General features: G+C 52.9%; 1 protein-coding gene across 2 annotated transcripts in view; it reads right to left on the bottom strand.

The window, feature by feature from the left end:
- The window catches only part of AKAP1 (A-kinase anchoring protein 1), a 36,070-nt gene that overhangs the window by 12,569 nt on the left and 10,649 nt on the right, over window positions 1-12,852 (bottom strand). For both annotated transcript variants that reach the window (XM_045773531.2, XM_045773529.2), the window contains exons 2-3: window positions 2,735-4,349; window positions 46-179 (exon numbers count right to left, since the gene is read on the bottom strand). In XM_045773531.2, the coding sequence (XP_045629487.1) occupies window positions 46-179; window positions 2,735-4,325 (1,725 nt within the window). In that variant the 5' untranslated portion in view covers window positions 4,326-4,349. The remainder of the gene's footprint in view (window positions 1-45; window positions 180-2,734; window positions 4,350-12,852) is intronic.

The raw sequence follows: 12,852 nt of genomic DNA, 5'->3' as shown, positions 1-12,852 counted from the left end.
CCAATGACCCTGGGCCTGAGGGAACGTGGAGCTTGCAGCCCTTACCTTTGGCACCTCAATCTCCCAGATGATGAGGTCAACCTTCTTAGGACTGGAGCCTGCTTGGGCGTTCTGGAAACTGTCAGTCTTCCTGGGGCCACAGCAGCCGTCCACTGAATCCATGCTGTTCCCGTCCGAGCCTGCAGGGGAGGAAGCAGCATGCACAGACACACAGACGCCAGCTAAGAGCAGTCAGTAACGCAGAACTTCCAAATCCACATTCCCAGGAGGCCCCCGCCCCACACCCCCTCCTCAAGCTTGGCAGGTGACTGTCAACCCGAAGTCTACAAGGCTTAGAACAACCCCAATGAAAGGAGGACTGGGGGTGTAGATACACCTAATTTTAGCCTGTCACTCACATCCCCACTTGCTGAACTGGCAGCCACGCCCAGCCACAGCTGCTGGAGCAGAGACAAGTGGTGAGCTGGGAAGGGGAGCCCACGGGGTGGGGGGGAGCAGGCCAAAAGGTCCACATGGTCCCTGGAGCCTGCTCTCAGGGCAGGCCTCCACAGAGACCGACCAGTCACAACTGGCCCACACCCTTCCAACCACGTCAGCCACTCGGACCAAGGGACTCTAGTGCCCCAAGGCCCCGGGCCCGGGCTCATTGGTGAACATCAGTCAAGCAGAGCTAGAACAGGCCTCCCTTGCTGGCTCGTCTGAGGGCCCCATTCTTATCCTGCCCCGGGGCCCTACTGGACGTAGATGAAGGGAGGAGGCCCTCCTCTCCCACTGCTTAGGCCTGACTTGTGAACCCTGAATGCTCTTCCGGCTCATGGCGGGTCTTCACCCCTTGGTCAAAGACTGGGCTGAAGCTCATGCCCCAGACAACAGGGCAGGAAGCAGGGCCCTGGCATCAGCGTGGGTCTGCTCCACTCCCGCTCTAGAGTGTGCCAGAGCGGCTATCCCGGAAAAACACGGTCCAGACCAGCTTAAGAGGAAGGATTCGGCTTAAATACGGACAACTTAACTGCCAGAAATAGATCGCTCCTGAGATTCTACTAATTAGGTTATTATCCACATGATTTCTCCAAACCCTGGACATAATCCTTTCCAAGCATTGCATGTACTATCTGGATGCAGAGTAAGGCTTCAATGAGATTCCGTCCCCAGCTAAGGACGAGTCACCTTCAAAGTGACCTTGTCCCTCAACATCAGGGGCCTCAGCCTCTCCTGAACAGAACAGGACTGGCCAATATGGGTCACCCCAGGCACACCCAGAGGTGGCTCAGACCCCACGGGACACTAGCAGGCTGCGTTCACAGGCCAGCTTCCTCAGCTGGTGGTCCCCAGGCTCCCCAGGTTTCAACTTCCTCACGCAAGGGCAGGGCTGTGCGCGCTCGGGTGTGGATGACCGGGAGGAAGGAGCCTGTGCTCTGCCCGCCGGAGTGCCAAAAGAATGGCACTCCAGCCTCCAATCTGCTGTCCCTGTACCTCCAACCGACCGTCAGCCTGCTCTCCCGCGAGGCCTCAGCGCCAGGCCTTCACCACACCCGAGGAGCTGCCACAATCCACCTGCAGGTGGCAGGACACGGCTGACGGGCTGAACTCAGCTGACGGCCAGCCGATAAAGGGAAACTCCTTCATTCTTAGAAAGATTTTTGTTTACCATTTAAAGATCTTTAAAAAAACCAAAAAAACAAAAACAAAAAACCCTAACATCCCTGAAATTCAGATGCATCTTATAGTCTCTGGCCTTCTACAACCACGGTCACAATGATGAGCTTTGTTTCATTTAGAGGTACAGAAATCAGTGGTGTCTAAATTCATTAGCCATCTCAGAGGTGACAAATGTGGTGTGGGATACACACCAGATGCGGCTGGAAGGAGTGACATTCCCCCTAAAGACTCCCGACCTTCCTGGAGCGGAGACAGTGGGGCACGGCTCCAGGACAAGCAAGTCAGAGACCCCACAGGGAATTCATGGCCTCTTTGCGGGAGATAACTAACTGAAAATACCCCAGGGTGGCTGCGAAACCAGGGTCAGGAGCTGCTGACCTGTATGTGAGCGATCTGAACTGTCTATGCTGGGGTCAGCACTCGAAAACCCCAGTGGACACTTCGTGACCAAAGTGCCCCTCTTTCCCGGGGACGGAACTGCAGCTGCACAGAAAGTAAATGGCGGAGGCTCTCTGCGGAGGAATAGTGGCGACAACAAGGCAGGAGAGCGAGAGCCTCCCTCAAGTGTCAAGGCTGTGGCCGCTCTCTGGGCACTTACCCGGTAAGAGCTTCTGGAGAAGGAAGGCAGGTGAAGACATGGGAACAAGCACATGATTAAAAGGAAATAAACCATTGAAAAAAAAAAGTTCACACCCATTCCTGGTACTTGGGAATTAAAGCTAAGGAAGCCTCTCCATTACAAAAACCTTTAAAAGGTCAGGTTTAAGAGAGAGAAAGAGGCACAGGGAGGTTCATCACCAAACCCAACATGGACTCCTTCGGGAGGACTGGGGAGGGTCCCTGGCTGCTAAACCAAGTTACAGCTCCCGTGGCTTTGGGGGTTCAGGAGAGCCTAACTTCTCAGTGACCCACCAGCGCTACGCTGGGCCTCGACATTCCGCAGGCCAGCTGGGACACGGAGCTGAAGAGCATTACTACTGCAGAAGGAGAGGCAGACCGGCAGCCTTTGCCTGCCGAACAATGGGAGAATCCCCACCCCGTCCCTCCAAGCGAGGAACATCCAAGACCCTCCTACCTCCCGAATGATCTGCTTCTGCATCCACGGTCCATCCATCCTCATTCCCCAAGTCTGATAGCTCCCCCTTCAGCACCCCGTTGCTGAAGGGCACAGTACTTTCCGGCAGCGGCGAGGAGATGGCCTTGCTCCTGGGGCTTGAGTTGGTGTCTGTACACGAGTCTTCCAGCCCCGAAGTGCTGATGGAATCTGAGCACGGCTCAGAGGCCACCGAAGGGACATCCCGGCTGTAGTCAGAAGTGCAGGGGGTGCATCCGGCCTTTTCTGCCAGGACACTGGCTTCATCTAACGACCCTCCCTGGGGGGCGGCGGGCGGCGGGCAGGGGGCCAGGGAGATGTGGTGTGCGGAGTTCTTTGGCTTCCTGTCCTTGCTGGGGCTGGACAGAGGGCTGCTCAGGCAGCTCCTGTAGGTCTTTGGTGGTGGCAGGTCGTCTGCGGGCAGGTCCGGCAAGCGGAGGGCAGCGTCTGCGCCGGAGGCCGCCTCTGGCTCCACGGTGGCCGGTGCGGGCTCCCCAGCATCTCGCCCCGGGGCCGTCTTCTGGCAGACTGGCACACAGCTCTCCTCCTTCTGCCCTGGGAGCTGACCGGCTGAGGCCTGGTACACCCGATCTGCAATCCTGCCCATGGTGGTGGCCAGCACCTCTTCAGTTGCCTCCAAGATCACTCTGGAGATGATCTGATAAGCAGCCTGCTCGATCTTCTCATTCTGCTCCGCAGCCTCGTCTTGGCCCGGCTCCCCTGTGCAGTCTGCGTCGCGGGCTCTGCCACGGACCCGTGGCACCAGCCGCTCCTCGTCCTCCATCAGCTCCGTGTGAGCCGATTCGATGAGGCCGCTCAGCAGCTTCCCCACGGCATCCTCCTTCGCCTGCGTGGGGCTGTCCTTCCCCTTCTCTCCCGCTCCTCCCGAGGGAGCGGGACTGGGCACCTCGCTGATTGCCGGTTCAGAGTCGTGCTCCTGGGACAACACACCCTCCTCCAGCACGCTTTCTCCTGACAGCGCATCACCAGTGCCTTCGGCCCCACCCGTCTCTCTCGGCTTCTCTTGGGGGGCCGCAGCCTGGCCCTGCCAGCCCCGACCTCCTGTTGCACCAAAGGGGGGCTCTTGCTTGCACACCTCGGCTGCCTCGTGGGGGAAAGGAACACTCTTCGGGGTCGGAAGGGGACACTCCAGGGGAACGGACCTGGCTTCATCACGCGTCAGGGCTAGTTCCACCTTTGCGCTGTCATCTCTGCGTGTTCCTGGCCGGAGTCTTGGGTCGGTGGTGTTGGGAAGGCTGCCTGAGGACTCGGACCTGCGACAGGTTGGATGTGGCCGCAGCAAGGCTGGGGGCTCCGCGTGAGGCTTGCTCCCAGTAGAGGGCTCCTTCTCGGCCGGCAGTACAAGGCTGGGCGTCGTGGACACTACTCCAGGACAGGGGTCCGCCCTGGGGCGTGGCTCTTTGATGGCTCGGCCAGCCCTCAGCTCCACAGCCTCCACCTGTCTGTCCTGGCTGCTGACATGCTTTTTACGAGAGAAAAACCACCACCAGCCGAGGACTGCCAGCATTCCAGGCAATGCCAAGGGGAAAAGGGAACGGAACTGGATGGCCATCCTGGAGGCCTGAAGAAATTATACCTGGAGAGGAGGAGGAGAGAGGGATGCTATGAGAGCCAAGCAGAGGGGTCCTGATGCCACTGCAAAGAAAGACAACCTGCTGTCTCCCCCCTTCCCTGCCCCTTATGTAAGGGGCATCCCTCCCCCTTCTTGTACCCACAGCATGATCCACTGGAGGCGGGTGGGCAGGGAGACATACGCCCTTCTGCTTCCTCATCCGCGCACACTCCCTTGAAACAAGATGAGCCTTCTCTTGGACCCAAATCCCTTCCTTCACTTCTCAATGCCAAATTCCATCCTCCCCCCAAGGGGATAGTGTGTTGTGTTTTTTAGTTCTCTAAACTCCCAGAACACTTATCTATTCAGGTGACATTGGAGTATTTATTTATTTATTTATTTATTGAAAGAGAGTGCGCAGAGGAAGAGGCAGAGGGAGAGAGAACCTCAAGCAGACTCCCTGCTGAGTGCAGAGCCCGAGGTGGGGCTCGATCTCACGACCCTGAGAGTTCACAACCTGAGCCAAAATCAAGTCGGACGCTTATCCTACTGAACCACCCAGGCTCCCCGACATTGGAGTATTTTTAAAGACCCGTGAAACCACATGTATGTATGTCCCTCACATTACCCACAAAATCATAACTCAATGAAACAGTGATGCAGCAAGAAAGCACTGGAATAAAGGATGAGTAATATTTCAAAAGGATGAGGGGGAGGCTCCAGGGTGAGAGACTGCAGAACATATAGTGGCATGGAGCTACAGGTCATGCTTGAAGAATCAAGTTGTTTAGTGGACCCAATGAGGGTCTGGGGCCTCACCGTGGAGTCTGGACTTTATCCTGTAGGCAACAGAGAACCAAACTGTGTTCCCAGGTGATCCTGGGAGTAGGAGGAACAGCAATTGGAGGGACAGGAACCTGGACACCTAAATCAATTGGATCTGGGCCAGGAGAAATGATCAAGGGCCAGGAGAAGGCAGCAGACACATAAAGGAGATGAAGACGGAGGTTCCTTTCCTCATAAGAGGGGACACAGCTCATAAAGGAGGGTTGGTACGAGGATTAGTTGAGATATGTATTAAGTGCTAAGCTGGGTTAGCTCTCTTTAGAGGTTTGTGACAGACTTATTTTAGAATGCTTATAATTCAGTACCTCCCATGCCAGTAAATTTTATTCTGTCTGCAAATATCACAAGCCTTCTTAAAACCAAAAATCCTCCGCCGATATGGTGAATTATACCTTAATTTGGGTTTGTGCCCTAGTGTGCTTTATTTGGATTTGCGCCTCCACTGGGAACCACCGCTCTAGGACTCTGCTTCTCAAAGAGTGGTCTATGGACCAGAAGCACTGAGCATCACCTGGGAACCTGCTAGAAATACAGCCCCAGGCCAGACCTAATAAATCACAAACTGCATTTTAACAAGACCCCGAGGGGATTCACAAACACATTACAGTGAAGAACACTCGGAAACATGTTCTGCCCCAAAGTGAGGGGGTGGGGAAAGCCATAAACCTTCTTGCTAATATTTGGAAGTGAATCTGTGGGATTGGAAAATATCGAGCAGAGCTAAGCAGTGGCCAGACTCAGAAGATCCTACCAACCCCTCTAGGCAGAAAGTTCGATGATGCTTCTCCTAACTTTAGATTCAAACACAGAACCTCACTAGATGCTCTCCCTCGTGTCACTTAATCCTCAACCACCTGGTCTGGAATGTATTGCCATCATCAAGGTTAAAACAGCTCAAGGTTGGCAAGGCGGCTGGGTGGCTCAGTTGGTTAAGCGTTTCACTCAATCTCGGCTCAGCTCTCAATCTCAGGGTTCTGAGCTCAAGCCCCGAGCTGGGCTCCATATGCTGGGTGTGGAGCCTGCTTAATTAAAAAAAAAAGAAAGAAAGAAAATAGTTCAAGGTCAGGACAGCTGGCTGGCTCTGTCAGTGGCACATGCAACTCCTGATCTTGGGGTCATGAGTCTGAACCCCACATTGGGTGTAGATATTACTTAAATAAAAACTTAAAAGAATTAAAAAAAAAAAAAAAAAGCAAGCTCAAGGTCATACAGCCAAGGACTAGAACTCGGGTTCTAGCCCACATTAAGTCTGGACCGCACTAATGTGTCTGAGGAAATGAGGCAGCATATGGACCAAGGAAAGGGGAAGTTCATATTGCTCCTAAAACGTTGTAACCTATGACCTAAAAACCCCACAGCAGCAATCTTATCTTAAAAAAAAAAAAATGAAAACAACTCTGTACAGGCGAAGGTCTATATAAAGGCTCACTGGGGCATCACTGAAACAAAATTCTGGGGCATCACTGCTAAATACACTGCAGAATTCATCGAGAAGTAGGCTGATCTCATGTACGGACGTGGAAAAACTGCCACGACGCAGAAAACAGACGTAGACCCCATACGTGGAATGTGTACGTCCACATAATCCTAATGAAAAACCAGGAAGGACACACGCCAAGCCTTCGGGTTGTAGGACAGGAGACCGTTTTGCACATTGATCTCGTATCCTACAACCTTACTGACCTCACTTACTAGCTCCAGTAGTTTTTTTCCTCATCTGCTAATATAGGATAAAAATCTCTTCCTTTTGGGGAGAGAGAATTAAAGTCTCTCAGCGGTTCTCCAACTCAGTGGCGTGTTAGCGTCACTTGGGAAGCTTTTAAAATCCCAAGGCCAAGGTGGCACCCAAATCAATTCGATCAGAATCTCTGAGAGTGAGACCAAAGCACCAGGTTTTTTGGTTTGTTTGGTTGGGGTGGGGGCAGAGGGTGGTTATTTAAAATTTTTTCTGGGGCGCCTGGGTAGTGCAGTCGTTAGGCGGCTGCCTTCGGCTCAGGGCGTGATCCTGGCGTTCCAAGATCGAGTCCCACATCGGGCTCCTCCGGTGGGAGCCTGCTTCTTCCTCTCCCACTCCCCCTGCTTGTGTTCCCTCTCTCGCTGGCTGTCTCTCTCTGTCAGAATAAATAAATAAAATCTTTAAAAATAATAATAATAAAATAAAATAAAATAAAATTTTTCTAAGTAATCTCTATACCCAGCGTTGGGCTTGAACTCACAACCCGGAGACCAAGAGTCGCACATCCCACTGACTGAGCCAGCCAGGTGCCCCTAACCCAGGTGACTCCAGTGTACATGCAAGTTGGAGAATCACTTTCCTGGAACATTGTGCACACCCCCGAAGAAGTGGTAGACTACATTAGGGTATTTGCTTTGTAGTCAGTGTCTTCCACATAAAAATAAAATCTGAGAAGGAATAGAGGCTTTGGGGGAAGGGTGCTCTCAGGCTAAGGTGGCAGGCCTGTGACATGGCCTACTGTCACATCAGTCCTACCCGACAGGTGACCTGCAACAGTAGGTGTGGCTGGGGTCTCACCCTGGCTTCTCCTCTTGCCAGTCAATTTAGGTTCTGATTCCTTACTAACTAGACAATCTCATTTCAGCAGATTTATAGTTATGATTGCCATGGTCTGCTACCGATTCTCTGATCTGAGAAACAAGATTCCATGGAATGGGGCAGAGAGGAAGATAAAGAATCCTCAGGCTTAACAATGCACAGAGGGCAGTCTCCTGTTTTACACACCAAGGGCCCAAGGCCAAACTCAAGCTGAGGTGTCTAAAGAGGGAGCTGCTACCCAAGATACAAACTGCCCCTCAAACAGCTGGGAGAAGCCCCCACCCCTCTGGTACGAGAAACAGATCCTAAGGGTCCAGCAGGTGACCCCCGCTTCGCCTCTGGAGATTCCAGGAACGGGCTATATAAGGCAGAGGCCCACACTCAAGCAGACAGTCCTGGCCTGGCTTAGGTCCTGCACCCTCGCTGATCCACACCACAGCCCACACCCTGGCCCCCGCATCACTGTCCCCCAGCCCCCTCTTCACCTCCCAGCCCCAGTTCACACTGCGCGCAGAACTAGTCACCTGGGGACACAACACTGCTCTGCGGCTTGCCTGGATACCTCCACCACTCACCCACTGAACCCTCCCACCTGCCCACTTGTTCCCCAGAGATGGAGGCTCTGAGCCCTCAAACCCACCCTCCACAGCCCTCTACAGACAGTCCGCTGCAGCTACGTGGCCATTTCAGCTCAGGAAACCGCTTCTGCACCACTTCCAAGCCAGATGCCTTCTACTGTTGTGGCACGAGGGCCCTGACAAGGTGTGTTAACACGGGTACCCAGGCGGCGTCAGCCAACACAAAGATTACTGAATGCCCCACCTGGATCCCCAGTGCCCACCACTGCCCCCTCGGACTAGAGCTGGAGAGCCAGGAGACAGGACCCCTGCTCCTCCAGGGAAAGCCCTTTTCTCCATGAAGACCTCCAGGCACAGGAACTGCCCAACTGAAGAGCTCCTGCAATTTGAGAAAAGAGGTGTGAGATCCCCAGCTAGGAGAAGGCGTGCTTTGTTTTCTTCGTCGCTACCTGGGGACTGTGATTAGAGATATTAGCCATCTCCACCAAGAACAGAGCCAAGAACCCCAGGATCAGTAGCCACCCCACCCAAAGGAGACTCGCTGGGTCTCACTGAAGGCACTGCTCAGGGAGTGCCAGGTGACTGAAGCCCCCCACTGTACCCCCAGTCATGAGACGTCCCTCACTTCCTCAGCCCTTCACTTCCAAGGGTCTTACTGGAGCCAATCTCACCTCAAACAGACTTCTTGTGGATCAGCAGGATGCCATCCTCCCTGCTTTACCTGGTCTGATAGGCCCAGACAGGTGCTGCAAGAGGCCCCAAGTTTCTCTGAATTCTCAGGTAGGGCCGCCTTCACCCGTGCACACACACGTAGGCCCACATGCACACATGTGCACACTTCAGCCTACCTTCCTCCTCTGGGAACAGACTCTTGAGGTGTTCTCTTTGCCCTGGTTTTTGGGTTTTTGTTTTCTGTAAAAAACCTGAACTACAAGATATAAGTGGCATTTAACACCGTTGGTCTAAAAGCCTTCACACTCACAAGCTAATTGAAGGCAGCCACCTCCCCCAGGGCCTCCCCCTCCCGAGGCCCCAGACACTCAGGCAAGCCAGAGAAAAGCCTTGCAGAAGGATGCAGAGCCCTGCCTGAGGGCTGGTGGGGAGGAGACGTGGCTATTTTGAATCTGCTGGAATTAAATAGCTGCCTGCTTATTTTTAGCAGGTCCATTTGCCCGGGACTAGATGCACGCTGGCTGGCTGCCCGGTGGTCACACACAGCCCAAGGCAGGCACGTGCCGCGGCCCCACAAAGCCTTAGGTTCACCTGCGCTGTCCGGGTTCTGAAAGGATTCCTTTCCTTTCTCCCAGAGGAACCTGTGACTTCTTAGAAACGCTTACCTCTGGAAAAGTAATGGCCTCACTCCCAGCACCGATGACCAACCCAGTTACTGCAGTCTAGAGCCTTCTGCTAAACAAGAAAACAAATTTCTGGGAACAGTACAAACAGTGTTGGTCCCAGTGACTAAGCCCATTTGGCTGCAGTTATTGTGGAAAAAAAAAGAGCTGCATGTAATTAATTGATGGGAAAGTTGATCATAAAAACAAGCACTTAGGAGCCAAGTGGCTATCAAGTCCAGTGTGGACTCGGGCCTGGTCACTGAAGTCACATCCACTCAGCATTCTGAATGGACTTTTCTAGTACACACTCCCCCCAGCGGAAATGGAATATTTCCATTACTCTAGAGTTATGTGTTCGTATTACCAAAGACTGTCCCCAGGTGTTTGAGACACTCCATCTCTAGAATGCTCAGCCCACTAAGTTGTTGCTGAGGGGCTTCTCCCCTTGAAGGGGGTCTTCAAAGGATGGGACTTGCTGCCACCACATTCAGAGAACAGCAGAGGCTGTGGGCCAGGTCAAGGTCCCGACCCGGTCCCCCTCCCCCTTTCCCATTCCACCCCCACCAGTCCACTGGAGGACTTGTGCAAAACCACAAGAGGGCCTCTGGGTTTCTACAGGATGCGTTTACCTGATTCCTCATCAGGTGGAGGCTACACACATACACTCACTCATGTGATAATTCACACATAAATATGGTTAAGCTGCTACAAGAAAAAGGTTCTGTCCACCAGAAGCTCACAATGCATGCTGAAGAATCTGTGTCTCTCACACCTGCACCAAGCTGAGCCCAATTTCAGAAGCAGGCAAACAGAACCCAAAGAAGACGGTCTCAAAGGCAGCCAGAATTTGCCTAGGTTGCAATGGTGGGTTAATGACATAAATGTAAGGTTCTAAACCCAAGATGCCTTTGGGGGTGGAAGGGAGCAGCAGTCGCAAAGCAGAGCAGAACAAGTCCTGGGAGCCAAGGCTGAAGAGCTGGTAGGGGGCCAGACAAAAGCAGTTTGACCTTTCCTGCCAAGGCAATGGGAACAAGTGGCAGCGGCTGAAACACGGCCAAAGCAGAGCAGGTCACAAGAGGCAAAGGCCCGGGTGATCTCTAAGTGGCAACTACAGTCCAATACTGGCGGCTACTTACTCACTTGAAATGTGACGAGTGTAACTGAAAAACTGAATTTTAAATTTTATTTACTATTAATTTAAATTTAAACAGCCACATATAGCTCGTGGCTCCCTACAAGACAGAGCAGTCCCAGAGGGTGTTCCCAGCAGACCAGAAACAGACACAAGAGCTGGACAGATGCCCTGACAGCCAAAGCCCACCTTGCCGAGTGGTGTCTGGTGCTGCCACTGAGGGTGGAGAACGATGGTACGGTGGGCCACTCACCCTCCGCAGCATGGCTGGGGCCCAGGAATCAGAGTGCCGGAGCCATGCCTCAGGGATGTAGGTCTCAGCCCAGCCTTGATGTTCAAGCAGTTGTTACCTTCATCCGTAGGGGGCCTATGTGGGCTGTGACTCATGCTGGCACCCTAAAGATTCCGCATTAGCTCACAGTGGGGCTGTGAGGTCCTGGCCCATACTGTCCCCCACACCCTTCATTGTGATGGCCCCACAGAGCAGTCAGGTGAGGCACCGTGGCCGGCCCAGCCCCACTCCCTGTTCCCGGTGTATCAGCTGTCCAAAAGTCACAGAACACTTCCCGGGCTGCTCTCCAGGAAACTGGAGGCTTAACCTAGTACCGTCTGGGTGGGAGCACCTACTCAGTGAAGCCTTCTCCAGCCAAAAATGGAGACCCAGAGCCCAATCCTAGGAGCTCCAGGTAAGAAGAGCCAGGAGCAAAAAAATCTCCTCTCTGGACATGCTCTCAAATTAAGAGCTGTTTCTCCTCTATTTCGATTACAAATTAAACTAACTCCCAGTTTGGAAAACTTGGTAAAAAAGGGAACCCCACACAAAGGTGACATGCCCAGTCTTCCTTGCTCTGCTGACCAAACACCTGGCAGGTCCAGTCTCATTAGGTTTCAAATGATAAAAGTGGGGGGTGGGGGGAATCAGCATTTTCTACAAAGGTCTTCCCACTGCTTCATCTGGGGGGGTAGGAATGTGGTTTTCAAAAACTTTAATAACAACCATGGCACATCTGTCCTGTCCCTTACCCCCTTACCCCCTGCTCTTGGCAACCAAATCGCTTTACCAGTAAATTCTGACAGATTTCTGAGGATAGTGATAAAGCAGGTGGCAGGGAAGTGTTCCTAGGTACACAGAGTTCCTGCCCATGACCACAGAACACTACTCAAGACTGCCCAAAAGATAGGAAGTTGTGCTCTGACAACAAGCATACCAAAAAAAGCTAATGAAGATGACACATGCCTTCAGAAGGAATCAGAAAAGATGGTGTGAGGCAAGCAGCCCATCACACCACCACCTCAGGTGGGCAGAGCAACAGGTGAGACACCGATTTTCAAACGGCAGACAGCAGAATACGACCAACTCAGAAATCACATAGAGGCCTAAGGTCGTTCCTACCCAACAATATTTATGGGCACCTACAGGGTACAAAGCACAGCAGAACACAGAAATGAAACAGACAGAACGTACTTTCGAGGCACTTTCAAATCTCACAGTTTCTTTTGGGGCAACCCCCCCACCCCGTCAATGATCATCTTCTTCAGTGGGCCTGTCGGTGCCACCCTCTGCCACTAACCAACTGACCATTTTGGTCCAAGAGTCAGGCAAGTATCCTGGCTGGGGTGGGGGGCAAACAGGAATCAGGCTGCCAGTTTCCACAGATTAGAAAGTTCTCATGTCCTGGGGTGGAGAGGTTAGCAGCCTGAACACCAGTACTGAGAGAGCCAAGAAGGCTTGGGTTGTCCCATTCAATATGCACTTTCGCTCCACACCCATCTTCCTCACGACCTGATGCCCAAATCCAGACCCCTCTCATTTAAACTATTCCGTGAAGTGAAGCCAGATATCCTGCTGCCACGGTGAAAGGGTTGTGGGTGCCACGTTGTCTTTGTTGACTTCCCACCAAGTGCTCCGCCACGCCCCAAACCCATGCCTTCAAAAGGACTTGTCCTTGTGCATGAATCAGCTTGCCTTCTGTTGGCTGCTTACCGGCCCCCACTTTTTCTCAGCAAGCTACTGAAAGATGGGCTCCACCAAGACAAGGGAGTAAACCAAGAAAGGAGGGGGCACCCATCCACAAAGCAA

The sequence above is a fragment of the Ursus americanus genome, chromosome 23 (assembly GCF_024610735.1).
Source record: "Ursus americanus isolate L20-20 chromosome 23, mUrsAme1.1.p, whole genome shotgun sequence".
NCBI classification, from domain to species: Eukaryota; Metazoa; Chordata; class Mammalia; order Carnivora; family Ursidae; genus Ursus; species Ursus americanus.
This window is presented reverse-complemented; position numbering and strand designations above follow the sequence as displayed.